The sequence below is a fragment of the Falco naumanni genome, chromosome 14, assembly GCF_017639655.2.
Source record: "Falco naumanni isolate bFalNau1 chromosome 14, bFalNau1.pat, whole genome shotgun sequence".
NCBI classification, from domain to species: domain Eukaryota; kingdom Metazoa; phylum Chordata; class Aves; order Falconiformes; family Falconidae; genus Falco; species Falco naumanni.
Genome location: NC_054067.1, coordinates 24,819 through 49,195, shown reverse-complemented (window position 1 = coordinate 49,195; position 24,377 = coordinate 24,819). Strand labels below are relative to the sequence as shown.

At 68.5% G+C, this 24,377-nt stretch overlaps 1 protein-coding gene across 2 annotated transcripts; it reads left to right on the top strand.

The window, feature by feature from the left end:
* The first annotated feature begins 1,904 nt into the window (after window positions 1–1,904).
* PFAS (phosphoribosylformylglycinamidine synthase) lies at window positions 1,905–23,399 on the top strand. 2 transcript variants are annotated; one of them, XM_040614388.1, is made up of 31 exons: window positions 1,905–2,088; window positions 2,510–2,690; window positions 3,126–3,265; window positions 4,106–4,211; window positions 4,770–4,956; window positions 5,477–5,582; window positions 6,140–6,280; window positions 6,725–6,849; window positions 6,926–7,054; window positions 7,778–7,909; window positions 8,444–8,572; window positions 8,989–9,062; window positions 9,161–9,317; window positions 9,565–9,626; window positions 10,295–10,456; window positions 10,871–10,984; window positions 11,193–11,324; window positions 11,900–12,130; window positions 13,373–13,553; window positions 15,992–16,075; window positions 16,519–16,674; window positions 16,939–17,064; window positions 17,697–17,842; window positions 19,089–19,299; window positions 19,985–20,076; window positions 20,212–20,326; window positions 21,149–21,323; window positions 21,513–21,529; window positions 22,159–22,311; window positions 22,657–23,036; window positions 23,212–23,399. In XM_040614388.1, exons 1-30 carry the CDS (start codon window positions 1,937–1,939, stop codon window positions 22,995–22,997), a joined length of 4,257 nt encoding a protein of 1,418 aa, XP_040470322.1. In that variant the 5' UTR covers window positions 1,905–1,936; the 3' UTR covers window positions 22,998–23,036; window positions 23,212–23,399. The 2 variants fall into 2 exon arrangements, with proteins under 2 accessions (XP_040470322.1, XP_040470321.1); XM_040614387.1 differs by lacking the exons at window positions 21,513–21,529; window positions 23,212–23,399 and having other exon boundaries at window positions 21,149–21,290; window positions 22,657–22,861.
* The last annotated feature ends 978 nt before the right edge of the window (window positions 23,400–24,377 follow it).

Genomic DNA, 24,377 nt, shown 5'->3' with positions numbered 1-24,377 from the left:
GTGTCCCAACCCCCCCCCCCCCCCCGAGTGTCCCCAACTCCCTCGGACCATCCCCAGTCCCTCTGAATGGCCCCAACCTTCTTGGGCCACCCTCAGCCGTCCCCGTGGTGTTCCCATGTCCCCAGCCCTACCCCGGTGTGTCTCCTGCTCCCCCCCCCCCCCCCCAGATGTCCCCAGCCTCCCTATCCCACCCCGCACCAAGGATGGTGTGTCCGCCCCCCGCCCTCCCGGTGGGTCCCCAAACTCCTTGGACTAGCCACAAATGTGTCCCCAACCCTCCTGGATGTCCCCAACCCTCCTGGATGTCCCCAACCCTCCTGGATGTCCCCAACCCTCCTAGATGTCCCCAACCACCTCCCCAGATGTCCCCAACCCTCCCTGGGGCTCCCCAACCTCCTTGGGTCATCCCCAACTTCCCTGGGTGTCCCCAGCCTCCCCATCCCCCCACCCTCCAACGTGTCCCCAACCCACCTGGTGTGTCCCCAGCCTCCCCCAGGACACCCCAGCCTTCCCCATCCCATGTGTCCCCAACCTGCCTGGTGTGTCCCCAACCTCCCCCAGGACACCCCAGCCTTCCCCATCCCATCATCACCCCCCCCAGTGTGTCCCCAACCCCCCCACCATGGAATGTCTCCAACCCTCCTGGATGTCCCCTACCTCCTTGGACCATCCCCAAATGTGTCCCCAACCTCCCCAGATGTCCCCAACTCCCTCCTAGGATGTCCCCAATCTCCTTGGGCCATCTCCAAGGTCCCCACCTCCCTCAGCCCTGCCTCAGTTTCCCCAGCAGCCCCCACCTGAATGTCCCCTGTGTCCCTCCACCGTGGCGGGGGGGACACAGGGAATAAACGTGGCCCCTCCCCCACCCCTACACGGATTGGGACTGTGTTTGTGGACAAGGGACAGCTGACCATGGCACCACCATGGCCATGGGGACATGGTGACACCTCAGTCCTTGCGCTCATGAGTCACCGTAATAGTGAGGATGTGGGACACCATGACCTATGGGGATGACAGACACCATGGCCATGGGGACATGATGCCCCTGGGGACAGGGGACATGAATGCTGTGGGGGTGAGGGGCACCACAGCCATGGGGACACTCCAGCCATGGGGACACTCCAGCCATGGGGTGAGGGACGCCAGCACCATGGAGACGTCTCAGTGCGGGGACAGCTCAGTGTGGGGATGAGGGACACCGCGGCCATGGGGACACGGTGCCCCAGGGGGACATGGGACATCATGGGGACAGGGGACACCACGGGCACAGCATGTCCCAAGCCGCGGCACGACGTGCACACACTCATTTGCATAGCCCCGCCCACTGCCCCGCCCACCCCGGGGCCACAGTCCGTCTCCAAGGCCAGGTGATGTCACCGGCGATGTCACCAGTGATGTCACCTGTGACCTTCCACACACCCCCCACTCCGCCCCCCTGGCCCGGTGCCCCCCCCCGCCCCCGAGTCCCGCGGTCGGGTCTGGCCTTGGGGGGCAGTGGGGGGGGGGCATGAGGGGGAGGGGCGGTGTTACCCAGAAGCTTTCGCGGCGCCCCTCCCCCACCGCTAAGCCAATGGGATGGGGGTGGGGAGGCAGGAAGACGGACCCCCCCCCCCCCCGCCCCGGGTGCTCCCCCTGAACCTCCATGGGGGGGGGGGGGTGAGGGGGGGGCCTGTCCCCTCCCCCACCCGGCTCCCCCCCTCCACTCCATGGGGGGGTTTAGGGGTGGGTGGGTGTTCTGTCCCCTCCCCCACCCGTGACACCTGGGGTTCGCGGCGTGGGGGGGAGGGGCACTGACCAGTTCACCTGGTTGGATGCCACAGTGGGGTGGGGGATGGGCCCCCCCTCCCCCCCCCTCCCCCCCCCCCCCCCCCTCCCCCCCCCCTCCCCCTCCTCCCCCTCCCCCCCCCCCCCCCCTCCTCCCCGCCCCCCCCCCCCGATGGCTGTGGAGGGGGAGGAGGGGCGGCCGGCTCCCACCAGCGGCAGGGGGCGGGGGCAGGGGGGTCACCCCCCGTTCCCCTCCCCCCCCCGGCTCCTGGCGGTCTCGCGGCGGCGGCGGGACCGGAGGCTGCGGAGCGCGCGCCGTGCGGGGTGCGTGTGTCACGCGTGACGCGGCGTGACGTGGGGGGGACCCCGGGGGGGTGTCCCGGGTCCCGCGTGGGTTGCACCACGTGGTACGGGGCGTTGTTGTGACGTGGGAGGGGGAACCCCTTAGTGACGTAAGGGGGGGACCCCGCGGTGGTGGTCGGGGGGATCCCCGGGGGGGTCCGCGCGGGGGGTGGGGGTCCATGGGGGTTTGGGGGTCCCTGAGGTTTGGCGGTTCCCCGGGTTTTAGGGGTCCTTTGGGGGTTCCCCGGGCTTAGGGGCCCCCTGGGAGTTGGGGTTCCCGAATTTTGGGGGGGGGGGGGTCCGGGTGTTCCCACGTCTGGGGATACTTGGGGGTCCCCCGATATCCGGGCCCCTTCCCACCCTCTCTGTCCCTGTCCCCTCCCCCCCCCCCCCCCCCCCCCAGATGCAGCTGCTGCGGTTCTACGTGCGGCCAGGCCCCCCCGAGCGGGTGGGGGGCTCGGGGGGAGGGGCCGGGGGGGCCCCCTCAGGGCTGGGGCTGGGGTCCCCGCTGCGGGTGGCCAGGGCTGTGGAGCCGGGAGTCACCGCTGTCACCTGCGAGCTCTGCTACTACCTGGCCTGGGACGGTATGGGGGCGGGGGGGGGCGGGGTGATGATGGGGGGGACACACGGACAGGGGGGGACATGGGGATGTGGGGGACAGGGTGGATGGGGGGACATGGTGGGGGACAAGGGGGGGAGACATGGGGGGCGGGGGGCTTTGGGGACCTGGGTGGACACGGGGGCGTGGTGGGACACGAGGGCTTGGGCGATCTGGGGACCTGGGGGACAGGTGGGGGTACATGGGGGGATGGGGGGGACACGGGGACGTGGCAGGGGACGGGGGGTCCGGGGCAGTCAGCGGCTGATGGGGACTTTGGGGAGTCTCAGAGGGCTGGGGGGGGGGGCTGGGGTGTGTTGGGGTGCATTGAGGGGTGTTTGGGGGGTCTCTGCGGGGTGGGGGGGGCAATGGCTGGGGGGGGGTGGCTGGGGGAGGCAGTGCCAGTGTTTGTGCTGCGCAGGGGAGACCCCCCCCCGACGCGGAGGAAGGCCGGATCCTGCGCTGGCTCCTGGGGTCCCCCCTGGGTGAGGGGGACGAGGTGGCCCCCCAAAGCTTCCTGCGCCCCCAGGGCCCCCACCTGCTGCTGGAGATTGGACCTAGGTAGGGGGAGGGGGTGTCCCATGGGTGCGGGGGGGCCTGGCGGGGGACCCATGGGTGCTGGGGGCGGGGGCTCCCAGGCGTCCTGGGGTTTGTCCCATGGGTGCTGGGGGTCCCGTGGGTGTGAGTAGGGGTCCCGTGGGTCGGGGAGGTCCTGGGGGGGGGGTGTCCCATGGATGTTGGGGTTCCCATGGGGGGTGGGGGTCCCATGCATCCTGGGGGGTTTCCCATGTGTGTGAGTAGGTGTCCCATGGGTGTGGGGGGTCCTGGGTGTTGGGGTTTGTCCTATGGGGGCTGGGGGTCCCGTGGGTGTGAGTAGGTGTCCCGTGGGTGGGGGGGGGTCCTGGGGGGGGGGGTGTCCCATGGATGTTGGGGTTCCCATGGGAGCTGGGGGGTCCCATGTGTCCTGGGGGTGTCCCATGGGTGTGGGGGGTCCTGGGTGTTGGGGTTCCCATGGGAGCTGGGGGTCCCGTGGGTGTGAGTAGGTGTCCCGTGGGTGTGGGGGGTCCTGGGGGGCGGGTGTCCCATGGATGTTGGGGTTCCCATGGGGGGTGGGGGTCCCATGCGTCCTGGGGGTGTCCCATGGGTGTGAGTAGGTGTCCCATGGGTGTGGGGGGTCCTGGGGGGTTGGGTTCCCATGGGAGCTGGGGGTCCCGTGGGTGTGAGTAGTTGTCCCATGGGTGTGGGGGGTCCTGGGGGGGTGGGTTCCCATGGGGGGTGGGGGTCCCATGCGTCCTGGGGGTGTCCCATGGGTGTGGGGGGTCCTGGGGGGGTGGGTTCCCATAGGGGGTGGGGGTCCCATGCGTCCTGGCGGTGTCCCATGGGTGCTGTGGGTGCCGGCAGGCTGGGGGTCTCCACGGCCGCCTCCACCAACGCCGTGTCCCTCTGCCGGGCGGCCGGGCTGAGCCGCGTGCAGCGCCTGGAGCGCTCCCGCCGCCTCCTGCTCCAGGTGGGCACCGGGGGTGGGAACGGCGTGGGGGGCACTGGGGACGCTGGGGGCTTGGGGGGCGTTGGGGACATCGAGGGCACTGGGGACATTGGGGACATCGAGGGCACTGAGGACATTGGGGACATTGAGGGCACTGGGGGCATAGGGAGCACTGGGGGCACTGAGGGCGTTGGGGACATGGGGAACATCGGCTCTTCTGGTGGTCCTCCTGTCCCCAGGGGTCCTGTGGCCCCAGGGGTCCCCCTGACCCTGGCTGGCCCTGGGGGTCCCTGTGGCCCTGGGGTCCCCCCATCTCTGGCTGTCTCAAGGGTCCCATTGTCCCCTGGGGTCCCCATGTCCCACCCATCCCTGGTTTTCCCTGGGGGTCCCTGTATTACCCTGTCCCCAGGCCCCTCCCCCACTCATCTGTTCTTGGGGGGGTCACAGTGTCCACCTGTCCTTGGGCTCCTGCTGTCCCCTACTTTCTGGGTTTCCCTGTGTCCCCCTGTCTGGGAGAGCCCCCATGGGGGTCCCCACCGGGCTGAGGGACAACACGGTGTGGGGTCATGTCTCCCCCAGTTCGAGGGGCAGCCGCCGGCGGGGGCGGCGGGGCGGCTGGGGCGGGCGCTGCAGGACCCCATGACGGAGCAGCTCTACCCGGAGCCGCTGGCCACCTTCGAGGTCCCCGTGTGCCCGGTCCCTGTCACCACCATCGACGTCCTGGGGGGTGGCCCCCAGGCCCTGGAGCAGGCGGACCGTGAGCTGGGTAGGGGGACACTGGGGGATGTGGGGTGGACGTGGGACATGGGGGTACTTGGGGACATGGGGACGAGGGGGGACATGAGGGAATTAGGGGGACAGAGGAATGTGTTGCTGCTTGGGGACACGGGGACATGGAGGACAAGAGGGCACGAGGACGTGGAGAACATGGGGGTGCTTGGGGACATGGGGGGAAGGGGACATGGGGAGAAGGGGACATGAGAACGTGGGAGATGGGAACGTGGGGACGTGGCACATGAGGTGGTGGGGACACGGAGGACATGGGACAAGGGGATGATGACATGGGGACGCTTGGGGACAAGGGGATGATGACATGGGGACGCTTAGGGACAAGGGGATGATGACATGGGGACGCTTGGGGACAAGGGGTCATGGGGACACAGGTGTCCCCGGCGGGTGCTGACCGCCGCCCAGGTGTGAGTCGAGAGACCTGGGGGGGGGGAGGGACACGGCGGGGGTGGCAGGGGTGTCCCTGGGGACCCTTGGGGACACCGGTGTCTCCCCAGGCCTGGCCTTTGACCCCTGGGACGTGCAGTACTACACGCGCCTCTTCCGCGCTGCCGGCCGCAACCCCACCTCGGTGGAGTGCTTCGACCTGGCCCAGTCCAACAGGTGCCCCCCGGACCCCCCCCCCAGGTCCCTCTGACCTCCCCCCCTCCCAACCTCCCAGCTCTCCCCAGAGCCTTCCCCCCATCCCCTGGAGACCCCCAAACTCCCCGACCCCCACCGAGTCCCCCCTGGCACCACTGTGCCCCCCCAACCCCTGACACCCCCCCCCCCCAAATCCCACTGAACTCCCCAACTTCTCAAATTCCTGTGACTCCCCAACCGCCCCCCCCCCCCCCCCCCGATTCTCTGAACACCCCCCACTGTCCCCCCAAATCCCCTGGACAGCCCTGACCCCCCGCTTTGGCGGCTCCCCCCCGACATCCCCCCCCTCCCAGCCCAGCCCTGCCATGTGACCCCTCATGTACCCCCACAATGTCCCTCCATGTCACCCCCAGCGTGTCCCCACCCTTATGTCCCCCGTTGATGCCACCTCCCCACGACCATGTCCTCCATTGATGCCACCCCCGTGACCACATTCCCGCATCCCCATGGATGCCACCTCCCGTGCCCACGTCCTCCGTGGTGACGCTGTCCCTGTGACCATGTCCCCGTGTCCCCAGCGAGCACAGCCGCCACTGGTTCTTCAAGGGGCGGCTGGTGGTGGATGGGCAGGAGAAGCCACAGTCGCTCTTCCAGAGCATCATGGGGACCCAGAGCTCCAGCAACCCCAACAACGTCATCAAGTTCTCCGACAACAGCAGGTGAGACCCCCGGGTGCCCCCCGTAGCGCCACGCCAGGGCCCTTGGGTGGCTTTTGGCCACGGGTGACCGTGGTGTGGACTTTGGGTGAGGGTCCATCAGCTGTGGGTGCTCATGGCATGGGGGCTTGGGGGGGTCCCGTGGGCCACGGGTGATGATGATGTGGAGGTCGGGCCATGGCGTGGGGGCTTGGGGGTCCCGTGGGTGATGATGATGTGGAGATTGGGCAGTGCCATGGCGTGGGCACGGGGGGCTCCTGTCACCCAGGGGTCCCCGCAGCATGGACCTTGGGGGACCCTTCGCCCAGGGGTGACGGTGGCACCCAGATCGGGATGGTTCCGTCACCCATGGATGCCTGTGCCTTGCGGTGTGGCCCCACCGCGGGCGCTGGCGGGGGGTGGTGTGGGGGGGGTGGGGGGTGGGTGACATGTCCCTTGTCACCGCAGCGCCATCCGGGGCGTGCCGGTGACGACGCTGTGGCCGCGGGACCCAGCTGAGCCCAGTCCCTTTGAGAAGAGGACCACCATCCGCCACGTCATCTTCACCGCCGAGACCCACAACTTCCCCACCGGTCAGTGGGGTTGGGGGAGGGGGCTGGGGGTGACGCGAGGAGTGGGGGTGTCCTAACCTGCCCCTCCCCCCCCCAGCTGTGGCCCCCTTCAGCGGGGCGACGACGGGGACGGGGGGCCGCATCCGGGACGTGCAGTGCACTGGCCGCGGTGCCCACGTCATCGCCGGCACCGCCGGGTACAGCTTCGGCAACCTGCTCATCCCCGGTGAGACCCTCAGGACCCCCGCCCCGGACCCTCCCAACTCCCTGGGGAGCCCCCAGACCCCTTGGTGCCCCCCGGTAATCCAGAGACACCCCCCACCCCCCCCGAAACCTCCTGGGACCCCCCAATACTCCTAAGACTCCCCCTAAACCCCACAGGACCCCCGGGGCCCCTCAGTATAGTGCAGGGAACCCCCCTCCCACCCCCCTGGGACCCCCCGACCCCTCTGAGATGCCCCCCCCAAACCCCTCCAATCCCGTAAAGCGTCTGGGACCCCCCCCCCCCATCTCTCCCAGACCCCCTCAATACTCCTGGGACCCTGAGAAGCCTTCCCGGGCCCCACCACACCCTCGGGACCCCCAATACCCCCAGGGACCACCCCCCCCCCCCTTCAAACAGCCCCCTGGGACCCCCCAACTCCTGGGGTCTCCCAACCCCTTCATAACCCCCTGCCCCCCCCAGACTCCCCTTGGGATTCCCCAGTACCACTGGGAACCCCCCAAGCCCCCCAATAACCCACCGACCCCCCCCTAAAACTCCCTCAATTCCTTAAGCACCCTCCCCCCCCCCCCCCCAACTCCCGGCCCCCCCCCAAACCTCCGCAAGACTCCCCTAAACTTCATTGAACGCCCCAAAACACCCCGAGATCCCCCCCAAACCTGGGACCCCCCCAAGCCTGCCCCCACCCTGGCCGGACGGGGACCCCCTGCCTGCCCCCCGCCCCAGGCTATGAGCTGCCGTGGGAGGACGGGGCGCAGCCGTACCCCCGATCCTTCGCCCGCCCTCTGGAAATCGCCATCGGCGCCAGCGACGGGGCCAGTGACTACGGCAACAAATTTGGGGAGCCGGTGCTGGCCGGTGAGTGGGGACCCCCCCCCCCCAGGGGACACTTGGGGACCCCCGGGGACATTCAGGCACCCTCCAGGGACACTGAAGACCTCCATGGTCTTGGGGACCCTCGGGAACAACCTGCAGCCTTTAGCGACCCCAAGGACATTTGGGGACCTTCCAGGAGCACCCAAAGATCCTGGGGACCCTTGGGGACATCCCGTGGCCTTGGGGACCTCTGGGACATTTTGGTGACCCTCCAGCTTACACCCAAAGACCTCTGTGGCCTTGGGGACCCTCGGGGACGTTTAAAGATCTTTCGGGGACTCCTGGAGATCTCCATGATCTTGGGGACCTCTGGGATATCTGGGGACCCTCTAGGTGACACCCATGTTCCTGGGGACACTGCTCTGCCTTGGGGACCTTGGCGATGTTTAAAGACCTTTCAGGGGCATTTGAAGACCTCCATGGCCTTGGGGGACCCCTGGGGACCCCCTTGGGGTGGTGGCCACATGACGGATGGCTTTGGGGTGGCAGGGAGGTGACACCGTGGGCTGTCCCCAGGCTTTGCCCGCTCCTTCGGGCAGGTGCTGCCGGGGGGGCAGCGGCGGGAGTGGATCAAACCCATCATGTTCAGTGGTGGCATTGGTGCCATCGAGGATGACCACGTCCGCAAGGAGCCCCCTGAGCCAGGTGAGACCCCAGCTCTGGGACCCCCAACCCTTCCGTGGGACCCCCAAACTTCCCCTGGGACCCCCAAACCCTCCATGGGACCCCCAAACCCTCCATGGGACCCCCAAATCCCTATAGAATCCCCCAACTTCTTCCAGACCTCTAAATCCCCATGGGTCCCCCAAACTTCCTTGGGACCCCCAATCCCTCCGTGGGACTCTCAAGCTTCTCTCGAGACCCCCAAATCCCCATGGGCCCCCCAACTTCCCCCAGAACCCCTAAACCCCCACGAGACCCCCAAACATAGCCCATAACATAGCCCCATAACGTAGCCCACCGTAGGACCCCCCAAATCCCGCCCCCCCCCCCCCCCCCCAGGAATCACAAGCTCTTTGCGGGGCCTGGGGGGGTCTCCCACACGTGTCCCCCCACCCCAGGGATGCTGGTGGTGAAAGTGGGGGGCCCTGTGTACCGCATCGGTGTCGGCGGAGGGGCTGCCTCCTCCATCCAGGTAAGGGGGAGAGACCAGTAGGAGGTGGGCTGTGGGGATCGGGGCGGGGGGGGGGGGTGTCCCCATGTTGTGGGTCTGTGTCCCCGCGGTGTCCCCAGGTGCAGGGGGACAACACGGAGGAGCGGGATGCGGGGGCAGTGCAGCGGGGGGACGCTGAGATGGAGCAGAAGATGAACCGGGTGTTGCGGGGCTGCATCGAGAGCGGGGGCGACAACCCCATCTGCAGCATCCATGACCAGGGGGCTGGTGGCAACGGTACGGGGACATGGGGACATGGGGGGGACACGGGGGTCATAGGGACATCGGGGGGGAACAGGGTCACAGGGGGACGTGGGGGGACACAGGGTGATGACAACCCTGTCTCCGCTCTCTGTGACCAGGGGGCTGGTGGCAATAGCATGGGGACATGGAGCAGGGGGAGAGGGATGGGGACATGGGGACATGGGGCAATGTGGGGGCACGTGGCGGGGGTCCCCAGCATCCCCATCACTGCTGTCCCCAGGGAACGTCCTGAAGGAGCTCAGCGAGCCAGCGGGGGCTGTCATTTATGCCAGCCGCTTCCAGGTACTGGGACACCCCACCCCCACCCATGGGACCCCTCCCACCCACGGGACCCCCTCCTCTACAGGACACCCCCCCCCCCCCCACGGGAGCCCCCACCCACAGGACTCCAACCCATGGGACCCCCCACTGATGGGACCCCTCCCATCCACAAGACCTCCACCCATGGGACCTCGCCCACCCATGGGACACTCCCCCTACAGGACCCCCCGCCCCCATGGGAGACCCCTACCCATGGAACACCCCCCCCCCCCCCAGGATCCCCCATCCCCAGGATCCCCCCACCCAGATCCCTGCACCCACAGGACACCCATCCCATCCCCCCTCCCTGTGGGAACCCTTGGATGTCCCCAGCTCCATAGACCCCCCGGGGTGCACCCCACCCCCACTGTGTCCCCCAGGTGCCCCAAAAAGCCCATGGGATGCCCGACATCCCATTGTGTACCTGCTCCCCCCCCCCCAGGTGCCCTCAGGGACCCCCCATGTCCCCTAGGGTCCCCCAGCACCCCTATCCCCACCATGCCCCCCAGACCCCAGTGCCCTCCTGGTGCCCCTTGTCCCCTCGGTGCTGCCTGCCCCCCCTGGGACCCTTTGTCCCCTCGGTGCCCCCTGCCTCCCCCCCCCCCCCCGCACCCGCGGTGCCCCAGTCGTGGTGACACGGGTGGTGGCAGCGGGGGGACCCAACTCTGAGCGTGCTGGAGCTGTGGGGGGCCGAGTACCAGGAGTCCAACGCGCTGCTGGTGCGGCCGCCCCGGCTGGGGGTGCTGCGTCGCCTGGCCGCCCGCGAGCGCTGCCCCCTCTGCGTGGTGGGGACCATCACCGGGGACGGGCGGGTAAGGGGGCACAGAGGGGGTCGGGGAACCTGGGGACGTGTGGGGGTGGGGGGTGTGGAGACATGGGATCTGGGGATGTGGGGACAAGGGGGACGTGAGACACGGTGCAGGGACATGGGGGTGACCGTGGGGATGTTGGACATGGGGCGTGGGGACACGGGGATGCGGGGGACACAGTAACACGCAGGGCCATGGGGGCACACGTGGACCTGGAGGGGCCTCGAGAGATTGAGGGACACAGGGGGGGGCTGTCTGGGGGATGGCTTTTGGGGGTCCCTGTTGGGCAAGGGGAGTTTTGGGGGGTACATGAGGTCCTTTGGGGGGGGTCTCTGGGGAGCAGGAAGGTTCCTGGGGGGCAGTTTGGGGGTGCCCCAGCCCCGCTGAGCCACCCCCCCCCCCTGTCCCCCACCCCAGATTGTGCTGGTGGATGACCTGGAGGCACCGGTGCCCGAGGGGGGGTCCCACAAGGGGCTGCCCACCCCCGTCAACCTGGAGCTCGAGTGGGTGCTGGGCAAGATGCCCCGCAAGGTGAGGGGGGGGCAGGGGGTCGCTGGGGGGACCTGACGGACACCCCCTGGGTGCTGAGGATCCCCCCGTTGGGGGTGGGGAGACCCAGTGGGGTTGAGGCCCACCGTGATGATGGGGACCACCCAATGGGGGACACCTCAGTGGGGAGGGGGACCCTCCAGTTGGGAATGGGGACCCAGGTGGCGATGGGGTCCCCTGTGCCCCCCAGGAGTTTGTGCTGCAGCGGGTGCCCCCCACCCTGCGCCCGCTGGCGCTGCCCCCGGCGCTGTCGGTGCGGCAGGCGCTGGAGCGGGTCCTGCGGCTCCCGGCCGTGGCCAGCAAGCGCTACCTCACCAACAAGGTACCTGCGTCCCTGCGCGTCCCCCCATGTCCCCCCGGGTCCCCCTGGGCGCCAGCTGGCCCCCCTGGGCCTGCATCCCTGGCAGCTGTGGTCCCCTCCGTGTCCCCGGTCCCCTCCGTGTCCCCAACCTACTTCATGGCCACTGTCCCGTCCGCATCCCTGACCCTCTCCGTGGCCGTGGTCTCCTCTGTGTCCCCCTCTATGTCCCTCTGTGCCACCAGTCCCCTCTGTGTCCCGAATGCCCTCCACATCCCTTATCCCCTCTGTGCCACCAGTACCTTTTGTGTCACCGGTCCCTCTTGGTGTCACCAATCCCCCTCCGTGTCCCTGATGCTTTTCCCAGCGTGTCCGCGTCCCTCTTGTGTCCCATGCCGTGTCCCTCCATGGTGTGTCCCGCTCTGTGTCCCCCCGCTCAATGCCACGCTCCAGGAACTGCCCTGGCCCATGTCCCTGTCCCCCCAGGATGCATCTCACCCATGTCCCCAACGTGTCCCCCACCCTGTCCCCCACAAAGCCTGTCCCTATGGCCACCTCCCGGCCTGTGTCCCCTGCTGATGCTGCTGTCCCCGGGGCAGGTGGACCGCTCGGTGACGGGGCTGGTGGCCCAGCAGCAGTGCGTGGGGCCCCTGCACACGCCGCTAGCCGACGTGGCTGTGGTGGCCCTGTCCCACTTCGACACGGTGGGGGCGGCCACGGCGCTGGGCGAGCAACCCATCAAGGGCCTGCTGGACCCCGCCGCCGGCGCCCGCCTGGCCCTCGCCGAGGCCCTCACCAACCTCGTCTTCGCCCGCATCACTGACCTCCGCGTGAGTACCGCACCGCTGCCACCGCTGCCACCGCTGCCACCGCACGGCCGTGGGAGCAGCGGCACGGCTTTGGCGTGGGCATGGGATGGCCGTGCCATGAGGGACACGCTACCACCACGGCAGGGCCATGGCTTGGGGACGGGAGCGATGACACGGTCACGGCGTGGTTATGGCATGGCCACACCATAGAACGGTGGCCACGGCGCGGCCGCGTGGACCATCCCGCTGTCGTGTCCTTGTCACGTTGTGGTCCTGAGACCATGATGTGGCTACAGGGCGGGGTTATGGGGCCACGGTCACGGTCACAGGTACCGCAGCATGGCCGTGGCCTGGCCGGGGGGGACTGTGGCACGGCCAGGCCATGGCACAGCTAGAGACCGTGGGGCCGCAGGGTGCTCGCCATGGCCACAGGGGCTGTGTCATTGTCACACCAGGGCCATGCCATGGCCACAGGGGCTGTGTCATTGTCACACCAGGGCCATGCCATGGCCACAGGGGCTGTGTCATTGTCACACCAGGGCCATGCCATGGCCACAGGGGCCGTGTCGTTGTCACACCAGGGCCATGCCATGGCCACAGGGGCTGTGTCATTGTCACACCAGGGCCATGCCATGGCCACAGGGGCCGTGTCGTTGTCACACCAGGGCCATGCCATGGCCACAGGGGCCGTGTCGTTGTCACACCAGGGCCATGCCATGGCCACAGGGGCCATGTCATTGTCACACCAGGGCCATGCCATGGCCACAGGGGCCATGTCGTTGTCACACCAGGGCCATACCATGGCCACAGGGGCCGTGTCATTGTCACACCAGGGCCATGCCATGGCCACAGGGGCCATGTCGTTGTCACACCAGGGCCATGCCACGGCCACAGGGGCCATGACAGGGTCACGTCGTGGCCATGGAAGCCACCAGGCCCATGTCACTCCTCTGGGGGCCGAGCCGCTGTCACCGGGCCCACGTCATAGTCACAGGGGCCACGGCATGGCTGTGGTCACCGTGTCATGTCCACACCGCCACAGCCATGAGGTGGGAGGTGACAGCGGAGGCTGGGAGCTGCCAGAGGGGGCCGAGGGTGGCAGGACATGGGGGAGGGGGCTGGGACGTGCCATGGCTCTCACCTGTCCCCTCCCCCCCTGCCCTGTGTCCTTTTGTGTCCCCACTCCCCTTTGTTCCCTGCATCTCCGTGTCCCCCCTGCGTGGTCCTGATGTCCCTGTGTCCCTGTCTTCTCTGTGTCCCCAGGATGTGAAGTGCTCGGGGAACTGGATGTGGGGGGCAAAGGTGGGGGCGGAGGGTGGGGCACTGGTGACGGCGTGCGAGGGGCTGGTGGGGCTCATGCACCGCCTCGGCGTGGCCGTCGATGGGGGCAAGGACTCGCTCAGCATGGCCGCCCGCGTCGGCACCCAAACCGTTCTGGCGCCCGGTGAGTCCCGCTGCCAGGGGGGGTGGGGGGTGGTCCTGGGTCACGGGCCCCACCGTCACTGCTGCGGCGGAGGAACCCGGGGGTGGCACTGCCAGGGGGACGGGTCATGGGTGCCACCACAACGATGATGGGTCGTGGGGGCCACCATAATGGTGATGGGTCGTGGGTGCCACAGTGGGGGACCCATGGGTGCCACCGCCATGGTGATGGGTCGTGGGTGCCACAGCAGGGGACCCATGGGTGCCACCGCCATGGTGATGGGTCGTGGGTGCCACAGCAGGGGACCCATGGGTGCCACCGCCATGGTGATGGGTCGTGGGTGCCACAGCGGGGGACCCATGGGTGCCACCATAACGGTCCTGGGTCGTGGGTGCCACAGCAGGGGACCCATGGGTGCCACTGCCATGGTGATGGGTCGTGGGTGCCACAGCAGGGGACCCATGGGTGCCACCGCCATGGTGATGGGTCGTGGGTGCCACAGCAGGGGACCCATGGGTGCCACTGCCATGGTGATGGGTCGTGGGTGCCAGAGCAGGGGACCCATGGGTGCCACCATAATGGTCCTGGGTCGTGGGTGCCACAGCAGGGGACCCATGGGTGCCACTGCCATGGTGATGGGTCGTGGGTGCCACAGCAGGGGACCCATGGGTGCCACCATAATGGTCCTGGGTCGTGGGTGCCACAGCAGGGGACCCATGGGTGCCACCATAATGGTCCTGGGTCGTGGGTGCCACAGCAGGGGACCCATGGGTGCCACCATAACGGTCCTGGGTCGTGGGTGCCACAGCAGGGGACCCATGGGTGCCACCATAACGGTCCTGGGTCGTGGGTGCCACAGCAGGGGACCCATGGGTGCCACCGCCATGGTGATGGGTCGTGGGTGCCACAGCAGGGGACCCATGGGTGCCACTGCCATGGTGATGGGTCGTGGGTGCCAGAGCAGGGGACCCATGGGTGCCACCATAATGGTCCTGGGTCGTGGGTGCCACAGCAGGGGACCCATGGGTGCCACCATAACGGTCCTGGGTCGTGGGTGCCACAGCAGGGGACCCATGGGTGCCACCGCCATGGTGATGGGTCGTGGGTGCCACAGCAGGGGACCCATGGGTGCCACCATAACGGTCCTGGGTCGTGGGTGCCACAGCAGGGGACCCATGGGTGCCACCGCCATGGTGCTGGGTCGTGGGTGCCACAGCAGGGGACCCATGGGTGCCACTGCCATGGTGATGGGTCGTGGGTGCCAGAGCAGGGGACCCATGGGTGCCACCATAATGGTCCTGGGTCGTGGGTGCCACAGCAGGGGACCCATGGGTGCCACCATAACGGTCCTGGGTCGTGGGTGCCACAGCAGGGGACCCATGGGTGCCACCGCCATGGTGATGGGTCGTGGGTGCCACAGCAGGGGACCCATGGGTGCCACCATAACGGTCCTGGGTCGTGGGTGCCACAGCAGGGGACCCATGGGTGCCACCGCCATGGTGATGGGTCGTGGGTGCCACAGCAGGGGACCCATGGGTGCCACCGCCATGGTGATGGGTCGTGGGTGCCACAGCAGGGGACCCATGGGTGCCACTGCCATGGTGATGGGTCGTGGGTGCCAGAGCAGGGGACCCATGGGTGCCACCATAATGGTCCTGGGTCGTGGGTGCCACAGCAGGGGACCCATGGGTGCCACCGCCATGGTGATGGGTCGTGGGTGCCACAGCAGGGGACCCATGGGTGCCACTGCCATGGTGATGGGTCGTGGGTGCCAGAGCAGGGGACCCATGGGTGCCACCATAATGGTCCTGGGTCGTGGGTGCCACAGCAGGGGACCCATGGGTGCCACTGCCATGGTGATGGGTCGTGGGTGCCACAGCAGGGGACCCATGGGTGCCACCGCCATGGTGATGGGTCGTGGGTGCCACAGCAGGGGACCCATGGGTGCCACTGCCATGGTGATGGGTCGTGGGTGCCACAGCAGGGGACCCATGGGTGCCACCATAATGGTCCTGGGTCGTGGGTGCCACAGCAGGGGACCCATGGGTGCCACCATAATGGTCCTGGGTCGTGGGTGCCACAGCAGGGGACCCATGGGTGCCACTGCCATGGTGATGGGTCGTGGGTGCCACAGCAGGGGACCCATGGGTGCCACCACCATGGTGATGGGTCGTGGGTGCCACAGCAGGGGACCCATGGGTGCCACCATAATGGTCCTGGGTCGTGGGTGCCACAGCAGGGGACCCATGGGTGCCACCATAATGGTCCTGGGTCGTGGGTGCCACAGCAGGGGACCCATGGGTGCCACCGCCATGGTGGTGAGTCATGGATGTCACCACCATGGCACTGAGATCCATGGGTGCCAACACCCCTGCTCTTGGCCATGGGTGCCCCACCATGACCCCCCCAAGACCCCCAGCCCCCTGGTGACCCCAGGTGACCTCTCTACCCCGGCCCAGGCACCGTGGTGGTCTCAGCCTACGCCGTGTGCCCTGACATCACGGCCACCGTCACCCCTGACCTCAAGTGTCCTGGTGGGAAAGGTCAGTGACCCAGGGAGAGATTTGGGGGTACCTTTAAGGAGCCCCATAGGGGGTTTTGGGGGTGCTGTGACCCCGGGGGGGGGGGGGGGGGTGCCTTTAAGGACCCGGGAGCACCCCCATAGGGGCTTTGGGGTGCCCTGTCAATTCTGGGAGGTTTTTTGGGGGGGGGGGGGGGTCAGGGGTCCAGGCCCACCCCCATGGAGGTTTTGGGGTGCTGTGGGGGCGGGCCAGGATCCCTGGGTGCATTTTGGGGTGACTGCAGGGGGTTGGGACCCTCCATGGATTTTGGGGTGCCCGGGAGGATTTTTGTGTGACCAGCCTGGGGGGTGGTGGTGACACCCTGGGGACGTATTGGGGTGCTGTGGCTCCTGGGAGGGGCTGGGGTGTCTTTGGCGGGATTTTTGGGGTGCTGTGCGTCCCCCCTGGATGTCTGGGTCCCCCAGGAGCCCTGCTGTGGGTGCAGCTGAGCCCGGGGCGGCACCGTCTGGGGGGCAGCGCCCTGGCCCAGGTCTTCTCGCAGCTGGGGGACAGCTGTCCCGACCTGGAGGACCCCCAGGTCCTGGCCGCCGCCTTCCGTGTCACCCAGCGCCTCATCGAAGGTGGGTGCCGGAGGGGTTGGGGGAACCCCCCCCTCCCCGAGGGGTCGGGGGAATATGGGGGGGTGGGGGGGGTGGGGAGGGGCTGGGGGGGGGGAGGGGGAGGATTCTGGGACAAAAGGGGGGGGGTAGCAGTGGGGGTTGGGGGGTGGGGATTGGGATGTGGGGTGACAGGAGGTGACCTGGAGGGCTCTGGAGTTGGGGTGGGGAGTGGCGGGGGGACGCGGGGGCAGACCCTGATGGCGCTGCCCCCCCCCCCCCCCCCAGAGCGGGGGCTGAGCGCGGGCCATGACGTGAGCGATGGGGGGCTGCTGGGCTGCCTGCTGGAGATGGCCTTCGCCGGCAACTGTGGCCTCCAGGTGGACATCACCACCGTGCCCCCCGACGCCTCTCGTGAGTCACTGTCACCCCCCCCCCCGGTGACACCCCACCCTGGGGACCCCTCCCCCACCCCCGGGGACCGTCCCGTCTTGGGGAAACCCCCGGGAATCCCCGGAGAACCCTCATCTCTATGTCCCACCTCCCACGTCCCCATGTCACGTCACCACGTCCTCCTGTCCCCCACATAAAGATGTTCCGTGTCCCCACATGCCTCATCCCCATGTCCCATGTCCTCGTGTCCTCATGTTCCCGTATCCCCATTCTCCGCTGTCCCCGTGTCCTCATGCCATCACATCCCCACGTCCCTATGTCCTCCTGTCCCCATATCCTCTGTCCCATGTCCTCATGTCCCCTATGTTCCACATCCCTGTGTCCTCGTGTCCCCACATCCCCATTTCCCCTGTGTCCTATGTCTGCATGTCCTCATGTTCTCTGTCCCATGTCCCCGTATTCCCGCTGTCCCGTCCCCATGTCCCTTATGTCCCCATATCCCTGTTACCCCCTGTCCCCATGCCCCCATTATCCCCTGTCCCCATGTCCCTTATGTCCCCATATCCCTGCTACCCCCTGTCCCCATGCCCCCATTATCCCCTGTCCCCAAGTCCCATGTCACAGTCTTCCACCCCGCTGTCCCTTGTCCCCAGCGCTGGCCGTGCTGTTCGCGGAGGAGCCGGGGCTGGTGCTGGAGGTGCCGGTGGGCACCAGCGTGGACATCTGCCGCCGCTACCAGGAGGCCGGTGTGCGCTGTGTCCCTGTTGGCCACAGTGGTCCTTACGGGCCTGACGCCATGGTGAGGGGACGGGGGGACATGGGGGTGTCAGGAGGCCCTCGCTGGCCCTGTGGGCGCAGGTGACTGAGGATGTGGACCTGCAAATATGTCCCCACAGGCTCCTAGTGGGATGGGAGGTGGCCATGGCCGTGTCCCCAGGGCTGCGTCCCCGTGGTGTTATGGTGGGACAGGAGGTGGCCATGGCCGTGTCCCCAGGGCTGCGTCCCCGTGGTGTTATGTTGGGACAGGAGGTGGCCATGGCCGTGTCCCCAGGGCTGCGTCCCCGTGGTGTTATGGTGGGACAGGAGGTGGCCATGGCCGTGTCCCCAGGGCTGCGTCCCCGTGGTGTTATGGTGGGACAGGAGGTGGCCATGGCCGTGTCCCCAGGGCTGCGTCCCCGTGGTGTTATGGTGGGACAGGAGGTGGCCATGGCCGTGTCCCCAGGGCTGCGTCCCCGTGGTGTTAAGGTGGGACAGGAGGTGGCCATGGCCGTGTCCCCAGGGCTGCGTCCCCATGGTGTTAAGGTGGGACAGGAGGTGGCCATGGCCGTGTCCCCAGGGCTGCGTCCCCGTGGTGTTATGGTGGGACAGGAGGTGGCCATGGCCGTGTCCCCAGGGCTGCGTCCCCATGGTGTTATGGTGGGACAGGAGGTGGCCATGGCCGTGTCCCCAGGGCTGCGTCCCCGTGGTGTTAAGGTGGGACAGGAGGTGGCCATGGCGGTGTCCTTGGGTCCCCGACTGTACCTGTGTCCTGTGTGTGTGAATGCAGTGGTGATAGCGATGGCCATGGTTGTGGCGATGTCCCCATGTCCCTCGCCATTCCTATGTCCCCATGTCAGGTTCTGATGGTGGTGGCCATGATGGTGGCCATGTCCCTCACCATCTCCACGTCCCCGTGGCAGGTTCTGATGGTGGTGGCCATGATGGTGGCCGTGTCCCTCACCATCTCCACGTCCCCGTGGCAGGTTCTGATGGTGGTGGCCATGATGGTGGCCATGTCCCTCACCATCTCCACGTCCCCGTGGCAGGTTCTGATGGTGGTGGCCATGATGGTGGCCATGTCCCTCACCATCTCCATGTCCCCGTGTCAGGTTCTGATGGTGGTGGCCATGATGGTGGCCATGTCCCTCACCATCTCCATGTCCCTGTGGCAGGTTCTGATGGTGGTGGCCATGATGGTGGCCATGTCCCTCACCATCTCCACGTCCCCGTGGCAGGTTCTGGTGGTGGTGGCCACGTCCCTCACCATCCCTGTGTCCCTGTGGCAGGTTCAGGTGGTGGTGGCAGGCGTGTCCATGCTGGCTGAGCCTGTGGGGGACCTGCGGGCCATCTGGGAGGAGACCAGCTTCCGGCTGGAGCGGGAGCAGGCAGCCGCAGACTGTGTGGCCCAGGAGGAGGCTGGGCTGCGCCGGCGCCGGGGACCCACCTTCACCCTCACTTTTGACCACCTGGAGGAGCCCCCCCTGCTCCGGCATATGGGTGAGGGGATGGAGGGACACGGCGGGGCTGGGAGGTCATGGGGGTCTGGGGGATCGTGGGGGTCGTGGGGGAGCATGGTGGTTTGGGGGAGCTGAGGGACCATGAGGGTCTGGGTCATCATGGGGGTCTGAGTGGTTATGGGTATCTGGGGGACCATGGGGGTCTGAGGAACCGTGGGGGTCTGGGGGACCATGGGGGTCTGAGTGGTTATGGGCATCTGGAGAGCCCTGGGGGTCTGGGTGACCATGGGGGTCTGAGTGGTTATGGGCATCTGGGGGACCGTGGGGGTCTGGGGGACCATGGGGGTCTGGGCGATCATGAGGGTCTGGGTCATCATGGGGGTCTGAGTGGTTATGGGCACCTGGAGAGCCATGGGGGTCTGGGTGACCATGGGGGTCTGGGTGACCATGGGGGTCTGAGTGGTTATGGGCATCTGGAGAGCCCTGGGGGTCTGGAGAGCCATGGGGGTCTGGGGGACCATGGGGGTCTGGGCGGTCATGAGGGTCTGGGTCATCATGGGGGTCTGAGTGGTTATGGGCATCTGGAGAGCCATGGGGGTCTTGGAAGACAGGGGGGGTCTCAGCAGCAGGGGGAGTCTAGGAGAACATGGGGGTTCCTGGAGGTCTGGGGGCCCGTGGTGGGCCACGGGGTCCTGGGGGGGCTGGGGGTGACTCCGCTGCCCCAGAGCTGCCGGGGCCACGCGTGGCCGTGCTGCGGGAGGAGGGCAGCAACGGGGACCGGGAGATGGCTGCCGCCTTCCTCATGGCCGGCTTCCAGGTGAGGAACCCAGGGGGTCCACGCGTGTTCCCCCCCCGCCCCCAGTCTGTGGCCCGGGGGGGGGCGGGGAGTGTCCCAGGCATCTGGGGGTTCGTATCGAGGTGCGGGGGGACCCAGATGTTGGGGTGTCCCCAGGTGTGGGACGTGACGACAGAGGACCTCTGCTCGGGCTCCGCCAACCTCGATGGCTTCCGGGGGCTCGTCTTCGTTGGGGGGTTCAGCTACGCCGATGTCCTTGGCTCCGCCAAGGGTAAGTTGGGGTACACCCCTCCCCCCCCCATTTCAAACCTGGGGGCGCTTCAGGGGGGAACCCCGGGGGGCTTCGTACTTCGACGGGGAGGGGTGGTTTGGGGGACCCCTGTAGGGTCTGAGGGTCCCCGGTGGTTTTGGGGGGGCTGTGGTTTGGAGTGTCCCTGTTTTAGGGTGCCCATGGCTTTAGGGTGTTCCTAGGTTTTGGGTGACGCTGGTTTTGGGGTGTCCCTGGTGCGGGGTGGCTGTGGTTTGGGGTGCTGCTGGTTTTGGGGTGTTGCTGTTTCACCGTGCCCCTGCTTTGGGGCGACTGTGCTTTAGGGCACTGCGGGTTTTGGGGGTGCTGCTGGTTCATGGTGCCCCCGGTTTTGGGGGTGACCCTTTTTTGGGGTACCCTTGTTTTTGGGGTGCTCCGGTTTAGGGGTGCCGCTGGTTCTGGTCGCCTCACTGTTGAGATGCCCCCGCATTCAGGGTGCCCCTGAGATGAAGCAACCCTGAGTTTGGGGTGCTGCTGGTTCTGTGCGTTCCCCAGTTTTGGGGTGCCTCTGGTTTGGGGTGCCCATTTTCAGGATGTCCCTGGTTTGGGGGTGCCCAGGTTTTGGGGTGACGGGTTCTGTGGCGCCCCTGGTGCTGGGGTGCCATGTGCTGAGAGGGCAGGTTTGGGGGTGCCGGGCTTTGGGGTGACCCTGTTTTGGGGGTACTCCTGATAATTTGTGGGTGCTGGGGGGGAGAATTTGGAGATGTTGGGGTGCTGGGTGTTGGGCTTCCCATTTTCGGGGTGCCCTGACCCCCCCAGTTTCTCTTCCCCCCCCCCCCCCCCAAGGTTGGGCGGCTGCCGTGCGCTTCCACCCGCGGGTGCGGGGGTCCCTCGAGCGCTTCCGCCGGCGCCCTGACACCTTCAGCCTGGGGGTCTGCAATGGGTGCCAGCTGCTGGCCCTGCTGGGCTGGGTGGGACCCCCCCCAAGGTGGGTGCTGGCGGGGACACCCACGGGGAGGGTGTCCTGGGGGGTGGGGGTGTCCTCACGGGGTCCCTCTGGGGGCTGTCCCCTGGGGGGGTCCCTGGGAGTGTCTCCATGGAGCCCCTGGGTGAGGTGTCTCCTGGGGGGGGGGTGTCCCTGGGGGGGGGCTTCTTGGGGGTGTCCCCAGGGGTGTGTCTGGGGGTGACACAGGGGGTCCCTGGGGGGGAGGGGGGATGTCCCTGGGGGTGTCACTGGGGGGGTGTCCCTGGAGGAGTGTCCCCAGGGTGGTCCCTGCAGGGGAGTGTGTCCGTGCGGGGGTCTCTGGTGGGGGCCCTGGGAGTATCCCCTTGGGGGTCCCTGGAGGGGTGTCCCCAGGGTGGTCCCTGCAGGGGGGTGTCCCTGGGGGTGATACTGGGGGTCCTGGGGGAGCGTGTGTCCCTGGGGGGTCCCTGGGGGTGATGCTGGGGGTCCTTGGGGAGCGTGTGTCCCTGGGGGGGTCTGTGGGGGTGATACTGGGGGTCCTTGGGGAGCGTGTGTCCCTGGGGGGGTCTGTGGGGGTGATACTGGGGGTCCTTGGGGAGCGTGTGTCCCGGGGGGGTCTGTGGGGGTGATACTGGGGGTCCCTGGGGGGGTGTCCCCAGGGTGGTCCCTGCAGGGGGGTGTCCCTGAGGGTGATACTGGGGGTCCTTGGGGAGCGTGTGTCCCTGGGGGGTCTGCGGGGGTGATACTGGGGGTCCCTGGGGGGGTGTCCCCAGGGTGGTCCCTGCAGGGGGGTGTCCCTGGGGGTGATACTGGGGTCCTTGGGGGGGTGTCCCCGGGGTGGTCCCTGCAGGGGGGCGCCCCCGGGGGCAGTCCGTGATGCTGCGGGGCACAGCGGCGGGGGCTGCCCCCGCGGTGGTGCTGAGCCCCAACCTGTCGGGGCGGTTCGAGTCGCGGTTCGTGGCCGTGCGGGTGCAGCCGGGGCCGGCGCTGATGCTGCGGGGGATGGCGGGCGCCTGCCTGGGCGTCTGGGTGGCCCACGGGGAAGGTGGGTGCTGGGGGGCACGGGGGGGGGCATAGGGAGCGGGGGGGGGGGGCAGTACTGCAGGCGTGGGGCCAGGGGGGTACCGGGAGCACTGGGCACGCTCTGGGGTAACTGGGAGGGCACTCGGCACGCTTGGGAGGGCTCTGGGCGCACTGGTGGGGCACTGGGAGAGCTCTGGGGGCAGTGGGCGCGCTGGGAGGGCTCAGAGCACGCTGTGTGCACTGGGCAGACTGGGGGCACTGGGTGCAGCGGGCACACTGGGGCACTGGTCGTGCTGGGGGCACTGGGGCCCGTTGGCCTGTGTGCTGACCCCCCACCCACCCCACCCCACCCCCCGTTTTCCCCCAGGCCGGTTCCAGTTCCGGGATGCGGGGGGGCTGGCAGCGGCGCTGGAGGGGAGCCTGGTCCCCCTGCGCTACGTGGATGATGTGGGGCACCCCACAACCGAGTACCCCCTGAACCCCAACGGCTCGGGGGGAGGGGTGGCCGCCCTCTGCTCCCCCTGCGGCCGCCACCTGGCCATCATGCCCCACCCCGAGCGGGGGGTGCGACCTTGGCAATGGCCTTGGTGGCCCCCAGCTTGGGGGCGCCCCACGGCAGGGGGGGACGCGGGGGGCGCTGCCCCCTGGCTCCGCATGTTCCACAACGCCTGCGAGTGGTGCCTGCGCTGGCCCCACGGCGAGTCCTGAGAGACCCACCTCACCCCACGGACGGACCCACAGATGGACGTAACCAAGGGGGAGCCCCATAGCTGCCCCATAGAAATAACCTGACCCCACAGATGGATGTAACCAAGGGGGAGCCCCATAGAAATAACCTGACCCACAGATGGACTGGACCCACGGACGGACCCATGGGCAGCCCCACAGCTGCCCCATAGAAAGACCTGACCCACAGATGGAGCCACAGATGGACGTAACCGAGGGGCAGCCCCACGGTTGCCCCATAAAGACCTGACCCACAGATGGACTGGACCCACGGCTGCCCCATAGCGAGACCTTCCCCCCCCCCCAGCGGACACCCCCCCCCCCCCAATCGGAAGCCCGGGCCACGGAAGGGGGCGTGGCCTTCATAAAGTGCTTCTGGCTGCAGCCACGTGGGGGGCCCGGGATCGTTTGTGGGGGGGCCCGGACGCGGCGGTCCCGTTGGGGGGGGGGGGGGGGGTATGGGGGCATCATTGATCCCCTGGGGGAGGGGGCACCCTGGGTCCCCTGTGGGGGTGGGAACCCTGGGACCCTTTGGGGGGGGGCATCCCGGGGCGCTCGGGGAGGGGGGGGGGCAGGAGGTATCCCGCTTTCCGTGGGGGGGATGGGGGCGCCCTGGGTCCCTGGGGGGGATGGGGGGTCCCTGGGGGGGATGGGGTCACCCTGCTTCCCCCCCCCCGGCCACTTCGGGGTGGGGGGCTGCGATTCAGGACCCTCCTTTCCCCTCTGCCCCCCCCCCCGCCCCCAGTGGACCCAGGCGTCCGGCGAGGGGGGTGGGGGTTTGGGCATGTGCGGGCAGGGGGACCCCACGGCCCCCAACACCTCCGGCCGTTTGTCAACCACACACCCACCCCCCGCCATTTGTCACCTCTCTGCCCCCGCCCCCCCCCCGCCCAGTGGGACCCAGCTGTCCGGGCTGGGGGGACGAGGGGGGAGGGGAGGCAGCATAACCCTCCATCGGAAACCTGACCCCGGCCCCAAATCCCCGTGAAATGCGCCCAAAAGGTCCGCAGGTGGGGGAAGGGCGGGGGGTGTCAGCTCCCCCTCCCCTCCCCCGCCCCCAAGCGTGGGAGAATTCAGGCGTCCGGGTTCCCAGGCCCCCTCCCCCCGCTCCGGCCCCCTCCTTTCCCACGGGGAGGGGGAGCCCAGGCGGCCGGGCGGCCCCTCCCCCCCGCGGCGGGTGCCGGCCACGTGCGGGATCAAAGGGGCCGCCGGGGTCCCGGGCGGGCTCGTGCCAGCACCCCTCCCCCACCCCCACCCCACGCGTCCGGCCCGGCTACCCCCTCGGTGCTCCCAGTTCCTCCCAGATTTCAACCCCAGCGCTCCCAGTTCCCGTCAGTGTCCCCCCCCCAGTTCTCCCTCTGT

Bases quoted from the DNA above. Each gene is read 5' to 3' on its own strand.
- PFAS (XM_040614388.1), top strand. From the start codon at position 1,937: ATGGCTGTGGAGGGGGAGGAGGGGCGGCCGGCTCCCACCAGCGGCAGG. The intron at 17,843-19,088 runs GTGAGGGGACGG...TCCCTGTGGCAG, and splicing joins CTTACGGGCCTGACGCCATG to GTTCAGGTGGTGGTGGCAGG. The intron at 22,312-22,656 runs GTGGGTGCTGGG...GTTTTCCCCCAG, and splicing joins CTGGGTGGCCCACGGGGAAG to GCCGGTTCCAGTTCCGGGAT.